Genomic DNA, 18,473 nt, shown 5'->3' with positions numbered 1-18,473 from the left:
GTTGCTGCCAGTGAAAGTGCACCAAACACTGTCTCTGCCCGGGGACAGACTATCTTCAGACAAGTTCAGCTGCTATACAACATGACCTAGTTGTGGCTGGTGATCTTTGAAATTGACTGCTGACAAATACCTTCTGTTTTTTGACTGCACAAGCACATGAAGTCACAATCCTACACTCCTGTAGGAAGATAAAGAAGGGTTCTAGTTTGTTTTATAAGAACCATGCTTAAAAATACAGTATTACAGCTACAGGATGGGGCAGTGGGTCCACCCTCTTGAGCCATTACCTAACTTCACTGTGGTTGATGGCATTTGGCACCTCCAAACAGGGCACGCCAGCAAAAAATAAGTCTTATTTTGTGCCAGGCAATACTGTGGCAATGTGTGCTTTTTGATTAACTCTTTTATTCAAAGCTTTTTTCTAATTTGTTTGGACTAATTTATTGAACATGTGCTTAAGTAGGGATTTTTGCAAATGGGTTCCGTAGTCCACCAGTATTTTTCATCAAGTGTGCTTACTGCCAAAAACACGTAATACCCAGAGCTAACAACTGAGTTGCACATTTAAATTATTTTTCATTGTTACTAACTGTACAGCAGATAATATAGTACAACTAAAGCATTGAAAAATTAGGAAATTATGTATTTTTGTAATGTACACAAGATACTTAGTTTAAGAATAGTGGTTATTTTTTACACCTCTTAATTTGGGGTTACCCGTGCTATCATGTGATTTATACAGATTTTAGCAAAATGTTTTCTTTCTTACACACTGGCTCACATTCGGAAGCCACACATACAGAGAAATTCACTTGGTAGTAACACATGTTCTATTCTGTGTTTGAACATTGTAGGAAGCTGGGTTTCTGTTGTAGTAACCACTCCACCTGTTGCCAATTTTCTGATGCACTTTGCCTTGATGTGCCCTGGGTCCCTGCCAATCAGGTTCCGAGGGCCTGTGTTCATTCCCTAAACTGTACATTGGTACTCACAATTGGCACCTCTCTGGCCACATGGAAGTCCCTTATAAAAGGTACCAAGGGCACTGTGACCAGGAAAGGCCTCTAAAGGCTGTAGCTCCTATTGTGCCACCCTTGGAAGCCTGCACCTTCACACCCACACTCTGCCATTGCAGGCTGTGTATTTTGGTGCAGAGAAAAGTAAAGAGTCAACATGGCACACATACTTGTGTGCCATGCCTACATCCCACTGCCTGTGGTATAGGTGCAGCTATCTGGGATGTCCATGGGAAATTGCGCAGCCCCCACATACGCCAACATCTATATGCAAGAATTTGAAGTCACTAACATCTTGGAGAATCCCAATTGGAATAAAAATTTGAAATTATTCGTCAGATACATTGGCGATTTATTCTTCATTTGGAAGGACACCAGAGATAACTTGGAACAAGCTTTAGTTGAGTTGAATACTAAAGACAGCAGAATACAACTAACATGGGAGATAAGTGAGGAGAAAATCGCATTTTTAGACGTTCTGATCTCAAAAACAAACACTGGATTTGAAACTGATCTATTCCGGAAAGAAACGGACCGTAACAACACGTTACACTTCTCTAGTTTTCACCAGGGTTCACTTAAACGTCACTTACCTTTTTCGCAGATGCTACGCGCTAAACGCATAGCATCAAATACCGAAACATGTGAGACACGGATAAAGGAGATGGGCTCCAGATTTCTCAACAGAGGATACCCACTAGAAACCATCAAAGAAGCCAAAAACCGGGTATCTAAAATATCCAGAGAAAAGGCACTAACCAGAGTTACTAAACCGGTAGATAAAAGGATGGTATTAGTATCTAAATTCTCCACACAAAGTGTAGCTACAAAAAAATCATCTTAAGACACTGGCGAATCTTAACATCTGAGCCTGAGTTTAATGACATATTCAAAACACCTCCTATATTTGCCTATTCAAGAAATAACAATTTGAGAGAGATCCTCTCCAAAGAACCTACCAAGCGAGCAGAAGATAAAGGAACCCGCCCATGTTTAAACTGCAATAGTTGTAACAACGTGATGAAAGGTAACACCATCAGCCATCCCATGAAGGGGCACAGTATCAAATTACACATCAACGCCACATGTGATTCATCAAATCTAATCTATCTCCTCAAATGCCCCTGTGGCAAAATCCATATAGGGAAGACTGAAGAAAAATAAAAGTACGATTACATGAACATAAATCGAACATTCGAACAAAAAACGACAAATCCAACATTGCAATGCATTTTCTGGAACATAAACATAGCATTGCACAACTCAAGTTTTTGGTACTAGAAATCATCGAGAAAAAAGAGGGTAAAGATAACAACAAGACATTACTACAACGTGAAACAGCCTGGATATATCGCCTTCAGGCTATGAAGCCCTTCGGGCTTAATGACAGGACTGAATTCAGCTGCTTTTTGTAAACCACCAGACTGGTGGATATCTAATGCATAATACTTTTGTGCTGCCTGTAAAGCAAATGTTAATTTCATGGTTTGTACACTTATTGTTTATATAGTTTCGCGCATATAATTGAACCTCAATTTATCCTTTACATATCCCTGACACCCACACAACATGGCCGCCTACCATTCACCTAATACGCGAGTCCGTTTTCTATTGTTACCATTCACGGGAATACCGCTTCCGGGTTGGTGTTTTTAACCTCACCGCCAGACTAGCGTTTAGTTACTATGGAAGGATTAAACGCAACGTGTTTGGAATTCGTTCCTGTTACCGGCCTATAATTAATTTCCGAAGCACTTTCAAGTAAGTCGGCGCTTTCGCCCGCAGTCACCTTCCCTCTGAGCCAACGCTCGAGAGGTTAGCTTTTATTAACTTGGATCTTTCACTATTCGTTTTTCGACAGGTAGTGAACCTGTCCTAGCCGATTCACGTAAGCCAATAATTCTTTTACCGCGATGCATGTTTCACATCACTATCGAGCACATCACCCCTATTGAGCCACACACTTGATCACACACCCCCACCTACACGTTAACGCGTGAATGCACTCTTCCAGTTTTGCATGTAATTTAAATGCTTGTACTGTTATATGTGATATCTTTTGAAAGCTGAAATGACGGGCAATACTGTTTTATTTCATTTTTGAGCTTTTAGAGCTCCTTGAAAAAGGGCTAAGCAGCCCGAAATGCATCGGAGCGACTAAGCACTTTGTGAAAAGTACAAAGCTACAAAAAACATGGATTGTTTAACATGATGAAACTATATTGAATGGAATGATGTTTTCAACTTTGAAAAAGTAAAAAACTTAAGCAACAACAAACATGTGTGAATTGGAGTCTTCCTATGAAGAACTAAAGGTGTGCCCAAGGCAGGGATACACTCATAATTAATGTGTGTACTATTTCATGATATGGTATAGGTAAGACACCCCTCTAGCTGGATGCACTATACCGCTGGTGAGGGTACAGTTGCATGAGCACTGTGCCCCTACAGTGTCTAAGTGTCTTCCTAGACATTGCAAGTGCAGTAAAGCGATAAAAGCGTGTATGGTCTGGGAGTTTGTCATTACGAACTCCACAGCACCATAATGGCTTTACTGAATTCTGGGAAGTCTTGGTAGCAAACTTCCCAGCATAATAAGCCCACACTGATGCCAGTGTGGGATTTATTACACAATGTATTCAGAGTGCATCTTAGAGATGCCCCCTGAAAAATTACCAGCCTCTGGTGGGTTCCCTGACAGGTAAACACCAGCATGCCACCACAAGACATGTTTCTTGAGCAATGGGGTGGGAACCTTCACTCTCTGGACCCAGAAACAAAGCATTTCCTGGGCATAGGTGTTCACACCTCCCCCAGGTCAGGAAGAGCCATCTGTGGGAGGGGAGTTTCAAAGACCTTGCTGCCTTTGTAACACACACCCATCCTTTCCTGCTATCAGTAGCAGGCCTCCTTCCTGTCTTACACCCTTTTCAGCAGGAAGTTAGTCGGGAAAAATTAGAGCAGCCCAGAAGCTGTGCCCTGCATCTGCCAACCCCACCACTCAGGTGCGGGTGGAGAGGTGAAGCCCACTCTTGAGTGCCCACCATCTTGCAGATGGTAGGCACTCTCCAATCAGGATTAGGGATTTTGCCCACTCCCCCACGCGAGGTGAGCACACCAAAGGTGTAGTTACCCTAAGGTCAGTAGCCCACTGGTCACTGACCTCGAGACCCCTAAAACGTCCCTCCCCTAAGTACAGTATTTAGGGGGCATTCCTGAACCCAGATGGCAGATTCCCGCAGCCTGCGAAGAAAGAAGACGCCCTGCAGAGGAGACTGCAGAGAAGAACTGACTTGGCCCCAGACCTACTGGACTGTCTGCAGTTTCCAGCTCTGGCTGTGAACAGAGGCTTCAGGGAGCCCGAGGGGATTTCAATCCCTTTGCGCTCCCTGAAGGCCTTGTTTTATTTGTTAAAACATTCTGCCCTCTAGTGGCAGAATGTTCTAATAGCCTTATAGCCCTTCGTAGCAGGGCTATACCGGCAATTAAAGTCCTGCTACTTTGTTAAAGTCCCTCGCCTTCGGCTCGGGCCTTTAACACTGCAGCGGGCCTTTAATAGCCGATATAGCCCGCTACGGCGGGCTATAAGGCTATAGTATACTTACAAAAACTGATTTACTCAACTTTTATCTATGACATTTCCCAGTGTGATATCTAGGCATATCAGACAGAGTAGAAAAAGTAACTTAAAAGGTAATCTGAAAAGAAAATTATGAAGTAATCTCAATAGTAACTAAATAATGTAATTCCAACTGTTTTATGAACAAGTGACTTACCTTTAACCAATCAATCCAATTGCTTTAAACTGCATTCAAACTGTATTTAACTGCATTATTCTTGCAAAGTGCTATTACACTTACCTGTACCAGGCCTGGCTTGGTTCTAGGAATGAAATACAACTAAATAATATTTTTATACAAAACAAATTGGTCAGAGTTCAGTCTTTGAGTGTGTGAAATCATTCCTTGACTGAGTGTGTACAAAACATGCTTAATAGCGTTACTGCTCGCCCACACTACCATAAATTGAGAGTAATGTATTATCTACTTTAACCTCTACCTACCTTTGGGGATCCACTGGACTCTGTGCACACTATACCTTACTTTAGAATAGTATATTTAGAGACAGCTTCCTACGTACATGCCTCCCAATAACAATTATGCCCGACTTTAGTGACTTGACCTAACAACTGTGACATAAAACGCACCAAAATACGACCTGGAGAGGACATATTTCACCCAGCAGAATCAATGGTTGTGTTTTTTTTTGTGAGTAGCAGTGGATTATTGGCCCTAGCTCAGCCCCTCCCACCTGCCGCAGGCGAGACCTATCATACCTAGATATTCCAGAAAAACTAGGGCCCCTGTGGTGTCCTGGGTGGTGTTACTTATATGGTTTTCACAAGGTTTTCTTGCCCAGAAGTTCTTGCAAGCTTCACATTATGGCTAAAATAAAAATGTTCCTCACTTTTGATGGAAAGTACTGGAATCTTCGGGGATCCACATAAATATCCTGCCTACCAGCATTAACCCACGTCTTCCTATACCTCAGTTGTGTGGGTGGTCCTAGTGCCTGGCAGAAGAATAGATCCAAAATGTGAAATGGACACAGTAAAATCTTTCACTGAAAACAGCGCTTTTTCAGTTTGAGTAGATTTGGAGTTTGGGCCTCCGCTCAGCCAGCACCTAGGGAAACCGTTCATACCTATACATTTCTGAAAACTATTGTTTTGTACAACCCAACACAGTGATTTGCTTACCTGCATGGCCAAACAGCAGTTTTGCTGTACTCTGCTGTGGCTGGACTCTTTTATTGTCTCTTTAGTATCTTCGTACTAAACGAAATGCATCCTGCATCTATGCACACATAATCCAAACAGACATAATGCAAGATCCTCTAGATGCACTATCGGTACCAGCTGGCATGTTCTTCTGATACTGTCAGCCAATCAAGCATTGTAAAATAAAGGCCACTATGATACTCCATGCACTGTGTCACTTCATGATCACATGTAGGGAGATGTGATAGATTTAGTGCTGTGCTACATAGGAGCCACTGTGGGCACTTGCCTTATGGCACACCCCAAATGCCCACCCAAAGCCTATCAGATTGCAACCAACGCCCTAAAAAAGACTTTGTTGAGGGGTTTTAGGAGCACCTGGGCAGCAACATTTAATTTTGTTTAGGGTTCCGAATTTTATGTTACGATAGTAAAGCATAATATTCTTTAGCTAAGACCCTTCATTTGATTCTGTAGGTTCCCCAAGCCACACCATCCTTATCAAGTTCTGGAAAAGGCCTGAACATCTATCTTTTCAGACGTTTTATAAAAATGCCATTCATGTTGGTCAAATTCCCCTCTCCGTTTACCGGATCCTTTACAACTTTGTGATTCTGAGTATTTATAGTGATCCGAGGTCCCAGTTTGGAACAGAACGCACTGTGAATATGTAAATCATGATTTTAAAATTGGATGGAACACAGTACAAGATATGTTGTCACAAAATGTCCAAAAATGTTTAGTCTTTAAGATAAAACAAGTGATTTCAAAATATATATTTTTAGCTATATGCAGTGAGACTAGACTGTACCCGGTGCACACTTTTCTTTTAATAAGTGTCCATTAGAAGGACTGGTTTGTGATCTTCAAGTGAGGTTCACCAAGACATAGGCAGAATGCTTTCTTTTTTCAAAGATCCTAGAAGGAGAGTGGGTCATTGCAGTGGAGACACTCACACACACATACACATCACAGTCCAGGCACGCATACATTGCCAGTGGCAGGGACACAGTAAAATTTGTCATCAGATGCAGGCTGGACACGATAGGCTAGCTGGGCAGGATCATTGACTCATCAGTGGCTGCGGTCATCTGGCTTTTTTGGGGATGTCCAGACATCCCTCTTGGACATGCCCTGTGATGGCACTCTCCTTTTTGGAGTCAAGGTTGACTCAGTGCTTGAGCGCTTCAAGGAGAGTAGTGTTCTGCCCCATCGTTAAGACTTGTCATGGCACCCGCCCCCGCCGGCCTGACTCTTCTTTTTGCTCCTTCCGTAGCTACAGTAGGGGCTACCAGCCACAACCTTTCCAGCAAAGCCACCACGGGCACTCCTACAATTCTCGTGGCAGCCAAGGCCAGAGAACTGCCCAGTCAGCCATCCCCTGGGAGCCTCCAAACCCGTTTAGTATCCTCTCGCAACAACAGTCATCCTGTTTAAAAAATATTTTATTGTTTTGTGTTACGTGTGGATGATATACGTATATAATATCTGTGATTCTTCTCATTTATCGTATAGTTCAATAGTTTTTACAGACTGCCATGTATATCTATGCATTATCTCTTACACAAACATGTCCTTAAGAAATCCTTCCCTCCCGTTCCCCACTGCAGGTCACATTCGGGAATCAATTATTTATAGCGACACATCTCTAACCCATCTTCAGTCCCATCTGCCTCACACTAGTCTCTCACTGAAATCTTTAGGACGCCTCTCTTATTTTGGTTTGTTTGTATTCAGCTAATTGACCCATCCCTTTTCCCCCTCCAGTGCCTCGATGTGTTGAGCTCTCCGGCGGAGATTGTATCGATGGCAAAGGCTAGCCTGACTCTGGTTCGGGGTCTTTCGTACCATCTACTAGGGCTTCCCAGCACCTGGCCTGCTCAATTGAGCCTATTCCCTTGTGTTCGCTCCTGAGTAATGCTCTGCATCCCACCCAGAGTTTCTAGTTCCTTTTTTCTTTTTTGGTCAGGGTAAAGGCCAGGTCTTGGAATCTGTCAGTAACCCTCGTTTTAGAGGTGTGGGGAAACAGACTAAGGAGGTAGGGAGTCGGCACGCAGGGCACCACCCTTTCAATTACTTTCGCCCCTTCAGATGTGACCTCCTGCCAATAAGTGTGTAATGTTGTGCAGTCCCAGAACATGTGTAGCATTCCTGCTCCAGGTTCTCCACAGTGTGGGCATCCTGCAGCCATCCTGTGGAAGTATCGGTTGATACGCTCCGGAGTGAGGTATGCCCGATGAAGAGCGTACAAATCAATTCTTTTGAATCTGGCATTTCTAAAGATCTTAGGGTCCCTGGCCAGGATTTTCGCCTAGCCCTTATCCTCCATGGGAATGTCCAAGTCCATGGCCCAGCGCGCTCTGTGTTGTTAGAGGTTCAACCAATTGAAATGTACAAATCGGAAATCCACCAACAACTTTCTAATGTTAATCATTATACCGCACTGCGAGGTAATCCCCTTGGGGATATTCAGACTTATCTTAATGACTGCTTCTGAAGCAAAACATAATGTTTTTTTGAGCAGCAAAGAGTTTGATTTCTTAAACACCAAGGCACCTCGTACCCCAGTCCTGTACACCCTCCCCAAGGTTCATAAAAATCTCACCAACCCCCCAGGCCGACCCATAGTCTCTGGCTGTGGGTCGGTCTTGAAGCCTTTGTGTAAATATATTGATGTATTTATCAAAGATCTGGCTTTTTGAACTAGCAGTTATGTGCGAGACATTGGTGATATCATCCATCAGTTAGAACAGATATATTTTGACCCACAAAATGAGCTATTAGTGTGTGTGGACATTGATTCCTTATACACTAATATACTGCAATTGGAAGGTATAGAGGTCATCAGACGTGCATTGTAGACTCGGCCTGGTCCAGTAACTGTACCCACTGACTTTATCATTGAGTTATTGACGAGCTCCCTGACTCTTAATTATTTGAGTTTGATGGAGTCTTTTATTTTCAAATTAAGGGGACATCTATGGCAGCTTCTTATGCCCCCAGTTTAGCGATTCTGTATGTTGACAACTTTGAACAGCCGTACATCTACAACCCGATTAACAACCCTTTTTTTCAGAGTGTGCGCCATTGGCACCGATATATTGATGATATTTTTCTCATTTGGACCGGAGACACCACTATAAATGATTTTCTAAAATGGCTGAATACTTGCTCCGAGGATCTGAATTTCATTTCACAAGCCAGCAGTCAGAGTGCTGACTTTTTGGATTTGACAATTATCCCACATGATGGGAAGTTAGCTACTAAGCTGTTTACGAAACCTACATCACGTAATACACTTTTTGAATATACCAGCCACCATCCTAGGGGCCTCAAGGATGACCTCCCTTTTGGTCAGTTCTTGCGTATTCGCAGGAACTGCCAATTCCGGGAGGACTACTTTCGGGAGGCTGATGTGCTTGCTAAAAAACTAGAACATCGGGGCTATCCAAAGAGACTAATCAAACGTTCATTAAAGCAGGCTTGGTATAATAAATTGGGAGTGGTCATCTCCTTGGTAATACATCCAGACCAGTCTGGGTTCCTGTCTCATAGAAGCACTAGACTTAATTTCCGAAGTCTGTACGGGGTGTTGCAGGCCATTGGAGCTGACTCAGGAGAAGCTGCCATGCTGCTGTCGCTGATGCATGTATGGCGTTTGATCATATAGAATGGGCATATCTGCAGGCGCTGTTGTGAAAGGTTTGGCTTTGGCCCCGGTTTCTGTGCCTGGGTGCGGGTGCTATACGAAGGTCCGTTAGCGAGGGTACGAATGAATGGGGTCACCTCCGGGGTCATACAGCTGCATAAGGGCACGAGGCAGGGCTGTCCACTCTCGCCCATGTTATTTGCGCTGGCACTGGTGCCGTTGGCTGTATGGGTCAGAATGGACCCTTTTGTTAGAGGAATAAGCGGGGATAGGGATTGGGTTGAAAAAATATCTTTATATGAGGACGACATACTGTTGTATGTTACCAAACCAGCGTCCCCTGTTGGCCGAATCATACATATATTTCATCTGTTTGAAAACAGACTTTATTGTCCGACTGCACATATGTTGCAGGGCTCCGCACACCAGAGACATCTGCAGTTTTTAAACATTACATCAGCTGGAAGGCAATCAAGTTTTCTTTGTCAACAATACTTAAGAATTTACTGCTCCCCCTCCCAACAGCCCCAACCCCCCCCAACTCCCCCCCTCCCCGACTCCCTCCCCCCCAAAGTCGAGTCGCACAATGTCTACCAAGTTCTACCCACACACAACGTAATGTGCACAGAAAAAAAAATCTGTATATGCACACCCGCCTCCCAGGCCCCCCACACCCCCTACCCCAGTGCCACACGACCCCTTCATCACTCCCCCGGAAGATCTTCCAGCACCATGGGGGGCTCAAGCCGCAGGCCCTATAATCTGCCCAACGTTTCCAAATTTGATATTGTTTTCGAAGGCACCCCCTGGCTACGAAGATCGGCTGCTCCAACCCCATACGAAAGTCTAACCCTTTTTTCCATACGGCCCCCAACGGGGCCCGTGGATCTTTCCACGCTTTAGCAATGTCTCTCTTGGCCAACGTGAGGCCAAGTTGCATCAGGTGCCTTTTGTACACATTGCCACCCACCCCATCCATTACATGTAGCAAGGCAAACTGTGGCATACGTGGGAGCTCCCACCCCAATACTTTGGATAAACAGGCCAAGACCCCCCTCCAGAAATGATCCAGGGATCCACAACTCCAGACTATATGCAAGAACGTCCCTTCCTCCCTGCTACAGCAGGGGCATTCCGGTGAGGCAATCAATCCCGCCCGCCAAAGCCGAACCCTGGTGAAATAAACTCTGTGTAAATATTTAAATTGGATGAGACGGAGGCGCATTGCTATGGCCACATCCTGGGGGGCGGCCAGAGCCTCCCTCCAATCCTTTTCCTCCACCTCACCCACATCCTCTTCCCATGTCGCCCGGATCTTCTACAGCGTGGGGGAGCAGTGCGTGACTAGTGTCTGATAAATGCGAGATATCTTCTTCGTCTCCCATAAATACTTTCGCTTCTAGTGGGCTAAACTCAGGGATGGACTCCAAACCCTCCAGGCTGGGGGACAGTGCATGACGGAATTGGAGGTATCTAAAGAACTGGGAGCGAGGCATGCCAAATTCCTTACAAAGATCCTGAAAAGACTTAAGTGTCGTACTCCTCAGTACATCCCCTAGGGTCGAGATGCCAATGTTGTCCCATCCCCGAAAGCCCTGTAATGTCGCATGGCTGGGCAATTGCCCATTGTTCCACAAGGGGGGTTTCTCCAGTCAGGGTATTCCACCACCCCATATGGCGCAGAGCCTGTCTCCAAATTCGAAACACTACCTGTGTGGCCGATGGCAGTGCTCTCCGTAGCGGCGCTGTGTAAAGAATGGTGTGCAGCATATGAGACCCCATAAGATAGCGTTCCAAGGCGTATGCCGGGTCCCCCCTATCACCATACCACCACTCATTCAGTACCAGAAGGTGAGAGGCCTGGTAGTAGGAGAGGATGTCCAAGGTCGCCAACCCTCCACAATAAGTGGAGAGAATGCATGTGCGTAGCACCACACGCACCGCTCCACCCTCCCACAAAAACTGCCCACGGGCAAAGTCCACCAACTGGAACCATTTGAGCGGGATTGGATATGGGTGATTTTATTTCATCTGTTTGGAACCTACTCTGGATACAGAATAAATTGGAACAACTCCCTTCTATATGTATTGGCAGGCGCCACACCACAGTTACCCTCTAGTGCTAGCTCCTTAGAGATAAGAGACACCTTCAAGTGCCTAGGTATAATAATATCTAAAGGGAACACCCAGTTTCTGGAAGAGAACTTGTTCCCCCAGCTGGACAGAGTGCGAAGAGACATTGAGCACTGGAGAAAACTCCCACTGTCCCTAATGGGATGCGCTGCCTTATTCAAAATGATGGCACTTCCGCTGTTCCTATATGTTCTGCAGAACACCCTGTGTAAAATTCCACCCAGTTTTTTTCAAACAGGCAGATTCTGAGCTGAGGCTGCTCCTGTGGGGCGGAGGTCAGGCAAGAATAGCGCTACACAAGTTGCAGCGCAGTGTCTACGAAGGGTGGTTGACAATTCCCAATATTAAAAAGTATTATTGGGTTGCGCAATTGATGACTATAAACGAGTGGGTGTTCGCGGGAAGAAGAGAGAAACCTGATTATAGAATGGATCGACACAGTATGGGGATGGGAGGCTACCAAGCTGCATTATATGAGCGATCAATGAGCTACCCACACATACCAAAGTGACGGTACAGATCTGGAGGGATGCTACTGCATTTCTGGGTTGTAAGAATTACATTTCTGAGCGAACGCCATTATGAGTCATTAAACACCTAAAGGAGGTGGGTCAACTACAAGCATTCAAGCAATGGCAAACCATAGGGATTGAACTCCAAGGAGAAGTCTGGAGAGGGGGTAGACTGTTAAGGTTTGCGGATCTAAAAATAGAGTATCAAATGTCTGACAAGGAAATCTTACTGTATCTGTAGTTACGACATGTGCTACAGAAACATGTAATAAATGGGGACGAAATTTCAGAGTATGCCCCTTTTGAGGATAGATTACTCATGGACCCTATGCCTGAGAAAGCGGTTTCATTGATATACAAAAAGATAATGAATAATTCCCCCGACTCCCTGTTGGCTCTTAGGGAGGCCTGAACAAGAGACTTCGCGATGCTGGAGGATGACGACCGGACAGAGGCGATACAGAGTCCAAGGGAGGTGGCGATAAGGGAAGATTTTATTTAATACAATTAAGCATACTACACAGATCATACACCTCTACGGTGCTATTACACCATATTGGGCGCAGGGATTCTGACCAATGTGCACAGGGATGTGGGGAGGAGGGTAGGTTCTTTCATAGTATGTGGTCCTGCTCTAAGATACAACAGTTTTGGAAGAATGCCATACAGGTCATGTCGGAAGTCACCAAACAAGAAGTTCCATGTGAAGCAAAGTGGCATATCCAACCGAGATAACATGGCCGAAACATTCTAAAATATAGCTGACAACAGCTAGTATCGTGGTCAAATGCAACATAGCGAGGGAGTGGGGTGCGAGCCAACCGCCAAGCGTGCTGGAATGGCAGGAAGATCTGGACTGGTGCTGTAATGCTGAGAAGGTGGTGTACCAAGGGAGGGGGTGCCCAAAGAAGTGGGATAAGATATGGGGTAACTGGGTACAATATAGAGGACTTTAATTGTTGGATAATCTGAAATGTGTGGGAGGAAGGGGGAAAAAAATGTACCGTAATACATGAGCATGTGATGGATTTCACCTTACTATAAGGATTTTGTACGCTATGTAACAGACGCTGACAAGTGAAATTTATGCTGCCACAATTGCCCAAGATGTACTTACTTTCTGTCTTAACGCCAGGTTTGTTTTCTTTAATAAACGTAACTCTAATGGCTACAAGGAAACCAATTCTAATGAGCCAGTCAGTGAATCAGGGTGCCTGTACCATCAGAGAAACAATCTCTGAGTCAAAAGCTGCAACCCACTTAACTATCTCCATAAAATACAAATGTTAATTCTGTATGTACCAGGGTGTACATCTAGAAAAAATACAGATCTCTCCAGCTTGAGCATTAATCATCAGAGTTATCTTACCATTATTATTATTATTATTCGCTGAAAATTGCTGGGCACAAAAAGATCTCTGCAGCAGTTGCCTGTTGTAGTTATAATAATTTACAAGTTATGCAAGTTTGTTGTAGTCAATGCTCTGTATTTCATTTGATCTGTCCTATGTGTTGCGTGAGTTGAGCGAGCTCTGTTTGAGTATGTATATTCCAGTTCCAGATTTCGACATTTTGTAGAGACTGATCTGGATTGGAAAGGCTTTGGATGTGTTGAGGTGGGCTCCGTTTGACCTGTATTAAATCTCCTAAATAAACACTTTAACTACAATCTACAAGGTGTTCCTACGTGTACATTGAAAGGTACTTATTACATATGGCGAGAGGTGAGAGCGAAAGAGATTTCAGAGTACTTACTTGAAGGAGCTCAACTTGCTCAAAATTGCAGAGTACTGGCTGCTGAAAGAAACACTCCTCAGAGGTTGATCGCGGTACAGTACATGGCTGGCTGTGTGTGACCAAAGAAGGGGAAGTTAGCGTATGATTTCTGTACTGGGATTTCAGCGGCTAAGACGCTGTTGTCTTAAGGCTGAGTGACACGCAAGTCAGGCAAACGCCGTGTGGGACCCAACGCTCTATAATTGAATGCAAAAAGAACAATTGATGGGCAGAATGCAGAACAATGTCATACATTCACCCCAATACAGAGACCTGGGCCTAACTCCATCATTGTTTTGCGCAGCATGCCATTCCAGTTTGGCTCCAGCCATATGCAAATCAGTCTTAACCCTGCACCCAATGGGAACAGTCCAGTCCGAACTGCCAGGCCAGGTCCTCCCTGGACTGGAACCAAGCATCCTAGGACCGGTTTCGGGGTTTCACCCCTCACCAGCCAGGATAGCTTGACTCCAGTGGCATGGAGAGCACTAGACCCATGTCTGGCATGCCCGTCCCACTTGGGGTGACAAATGCAAAAAGAACAATTGATGGACAGAATGCAGAACAATGTCATACATTCACCCCAGTACAGAGATCTGGGCCTAAATCCAACATTTTTTTGCTCACCATGCCATTCCAGTTTGGACCCAGCCATACGCAAATCAGCCTTGACCCTACGCCCAATGGGAACAGTCAAGCTCGAACTGCCAGGCCAGGTCCTCCCTGGACTGGAAACCTGCATCCTAGGACCAGTTTCGAGGTTTCACCCCTCATCAGCCAGGATAGCTTGACTCCAGTGGCATGGAGAGCACAGGACCCACGTCTGGGCATACCCATCCCACTCGATGTGACAAATGCGAAAAGAAAAATAATTGTTATAAGTGAAGGCATGATGTTATGTGCTAATGTAGTGCAACGCTAGGCGGCCAGCTTAGACTCACACAAACTGCTGCTAGGACAGCGCATAGATTTCTGTGGCTTCATCTGAATAAATGCGTGGTACGTCAGAGCTCTTATACTCATGCCCGATGGCCATTTTGCGGTTGTCACTGTGTGGGTGAGGTCTGTGCTCCTGCGCTGATCACATGTGTACCAATAGGTCTTTAAAGCGGGTAGATGCGTAGACGTGCTGCTGGCGCGCTGAAGGCGCACCTGAGGTAAGCCTTTCTGGTCAGGGATGCTGCCTTTTTTTGCTCAGATGCTGAGCACCTATCTTACAGCCTCTCGGATATCCTTGCACTTAGCCCTTTGGTGAGCAAAGAAGGTTGTGATAGCTGGGACCCGCTAAATGTCTCAAAGTGGTGCTGCACTTGATGCTGGCTCCATGATTAAGCACTGCACAGAAAGTTGTGATAGTTAGACTTGTTTATTTGTGATAGAGACGTGGGCAAGGGAAGATTTGGGTCCTGATTTGGCAGTGTCCAATCCTCCAGGTAATACCATGATGAGATTAGATCGGGCCACTAGGAGAGGACTCTTTTGAGCAGACAATTAATGGTGCATTGTCTACATTCTACCCCCAATCCGGCGGCAAAAATTAAACCTCTTCTGGGACAAATTACATCGGGTCCCGAGATGACCGTTTCCCACCCACGGTGTTGCAACTCACACTGGATTTAATTGCTGCTTTCTTGGAGAAAGTTTATTCTGAGGCGTTGGTGTCAGGAGTATTCCCCCCGTGCCGGAAAGAGGCGATTATCATTCTCCTCATAAAGAAACCTAATGGGGATCCGGGAAACATGAAAAATCTTTGACCAATTTCCCTGCAGCCTGCACTGGCTAAAATTCTTAAGAAACCTACCGATCAGAAATTACCACAGTTTTTCTTGAGTCAGGAGCTTTTGGATCCTTCTGAGAATGGCTTTAGGAGGAACCACAGCACCAAATCAGAACTGATTGCAGTTGCAGAATCTGTTTGGCATCAAGTGGATCAGGGAGACGCAGCTATTCTAGTTATGCTATATTTATACACAGCCTTCAATACCACATATCCACTTTCACTGGTGCAAACACTGTGGGAGTGGGAACTGAGGGGTGCTACGTTAACGCTGCTATAATCTTTTTGGGTGAATATGACGCAAATGGTGAGCTACTGAGACTTCCAGGCCTATTTCTTTTCAGCTTCCATGTGGAGTCCCTCAGGGGTCCTTCCTCAGTCCCATCTTATTAGATCTTTATGTGTTAGGAACGTGGTTCCATTGGAGATTTTCAAAAAGATTTTATAGGGGGAAAATTACATATTCCAGGAGATTAACAAAACTGTTTCGAACGAAGGCAAATCTAATGAACACAAAATCGTGGAATGTAAAGGTAAAAATTGTCAAGGTGACCATATTGTGCTATCAACTCCTACCAACGATTCTGAGGAGTTTCAAGGTGCGGTTTTGATACAGTGTGAAACTCATGGTAATCAGGAAGAAGGTTCTATGGAGAGAGGTGGTGATAATGTAACAGATGTTATTAACTCCGGAGTGACGACTAGGATGGAACACATTTATAAGAAACCAGGGTATTTGCAAGATTTTTTCTCTTAAATAATTATAAAACATAAAATATATTACTTTTGATTTTGTTATAATAATAGGAGATGTTGTAGACAAACATCTCCTAATTTACATATTATGTAAGTTTGCTGCATAAAATGCTTTCTATTTCATTTAATCAGTTCTGTGGGTTGCTTGAGACGAGTGAGCTCTGTTTTCGAGTATTCCATTCTAGTTCCAGATTCCGACAGTTGGGAGACACAGGTGTGGACTGGAAAAACTTTGAATGGGTTGAGGTGGGCTCCTTTTCACCTGTACTAAATCTCTTCAATAACCACATTAGCTCCAATCTGTAAAGTGTTCCTGCATGTAAATTGGAAGGCTACTTATAGCAGTGCCTTCACCTGCAAAATATTTAAAAATGCAGCTTCTTAACTAAGTAAGCCAGAACAGAATTACTACTACGTTTCTCCATGTTGACAATTTCTTTGTGACAGAGTTTTTCTAAAAATAAATGGATACGTTGACTATCATACACAACTTTTCATGGCTCTGCCCCAGCTTACTCTACCCCCTTTCCACTGCCACTCCTTGACCCCCAATTTATTGGCTCCCAGAGTAAATTTCTTCCAATTCCATCACAGCCTGGATACGCCGATTGTGCCTATAAAGTTGAAATTAGTTTTTTTTGTATCAAAATGACGATTGAAGTTAAACCCAATGGAGGAATGAGGGTAAAATCCCTTGAATTCGGTCTATTCCGATTAGAAGAAAATGTGCTCCTAAATGGAATATTCCATCTACCTTGGTTTGTTACATTAAGTCCATGTTGAATAATCTTGTCCTAAATGATATATGGTACCATGCAGAATGTATGCTTCTGAGGGATTTGTAAATCCTAAAATCCCTTACTGGGGAGACAGAAACTTAGTTTGTTCTAAAGATGTGCATCGTTGAGGAGAGTATGGTTGAAATAATGTTTTAAAAGTATGACATAAGGCATGTCAAGTTTTCTGCATTGTACTCAAAGAGGAAAACATGCTTGCTGTGGTTGCCTGTATATGGAAAGAATGAAAAGTGAGAAATTAGGCTAGTATGACTTAGTTGCTGTTACATTACATGTAACCGAAGGATGCTTGGTAAAGCCCTATATTATTTAATTTACTGCTATATTACCGATGCAGTTAAGCGAATGAGTATCTTGAATTATACATAAAAAAATGTTAGTGTTTAATTTTTTTTATTGAAGATTTTTTTCTTATATGTATTGACATGGCTTGTTTTAGCTCACGATAATGACTGTCTAGAGTAAACCGTTATATATAATGTTTATAGTTTAAAATGCATGTTTTTTGTTTTTCAGATGATCGAACATATCATTTTCAAGCAGAAGATGAACAAGAGTGTCAGATGTAAGTGCGGCTGCGCTTTAAGCAGCTGATGGCAATCTCATATGATTAGAGTTTGATCCTTACCAGCCAGATATGCAATAAAATACTTTAGTGGGTGACTCTACCACATAATAATTGCAAGTAGCTCCTTGTAGCGGCAGAGAACCTTTTTAAACCACATACAGCTTGGCTAGGAAAAGAGATGAATGAAATGAAAGTATTTGCCTAGCACTCATTCCAAGCTCATCTTGATTACCGTGTGGCGATACCAGAATTTTGAGTCGCACATTCAGCTAAAGAGGTTTCTTATGGAATTTGATGCGTACATATTTGTGAATAAACTAGTGGTCATCCTTTCTGAGACCAAGATGCATATATGTAGGTAGCGGTGTAAGAAGCCCAGATGGCTTTGAAAAATCAGGTTTGAATATGTTGGCTGGGGCATGCATATGCCATGAAGAAACATGTTTTCTAAACGTGTCAGTCCCTCAGCTAGTCCTATTCTATAAGTTGTTTGAACTAGTTGATCGTTAGGGGGATTATCCATGGATGTGTTGTTGATTTGACCTTGCTCAATTCAGTGTACTCTTCCTAGATCAATGTTGGTCTTCACTTTGCCACAGTTCAAACTTGGTTTATTCAGAATTAATCTTCCAGCAACAGTCTCTGTCCTTTAAGCCCTATATGTAGGCGTGGCCTAGAGACTGCAATAGCTGTCTCATCAACACTAGGG

The 18,473-nt window shown here is 43.9% G+C and overlaps 1 protein-coding gene across 4 annotated transcripts in view; it reads left to right on the top strand.

The window, feature by feature from the left end:
• Positions 1–18,473, top strand: part of ASAP2 (ArfGAP with SH3 domain, ankyrin repeat and PH domain 2) — a 1,060,322-nt gene that overhangs the window by 465,433 nt on the left and 576,416 nt on the right. For all 4 annotated transcript variants that reach the window (XM_078647831.1, XM_078647829.1, XM_078647830.1 and 1 more), the window contains exon 13: positions 17,713–17,761. In XM_078647831.1, coding sequence (XP_078503957.1) covers positions 17,713–17,761 — 49 coding nt within the window. The remainder of the gene's footprint in view (positions 1–17,712; positions 17,762–18,473) is intronic.

This window comes from Lissotriton helveticus, chromosome 6 (genome assembly GCF_964261635.1).
Source record: "Lissotriton helveticus chromosome 6, aLisHel1.1, whole genome shotgun sequence".
Taxonomy (NCBI): domain Eukaryota; kingdom Metazoa; phylum Chordata; class Amphibia; order Caudata; family Salamandridae; genus Lissotriton; species Lissotriton helveticus.
This window is presented reverse-complemented; position numbering and strand designations above follow the sequence as displayed.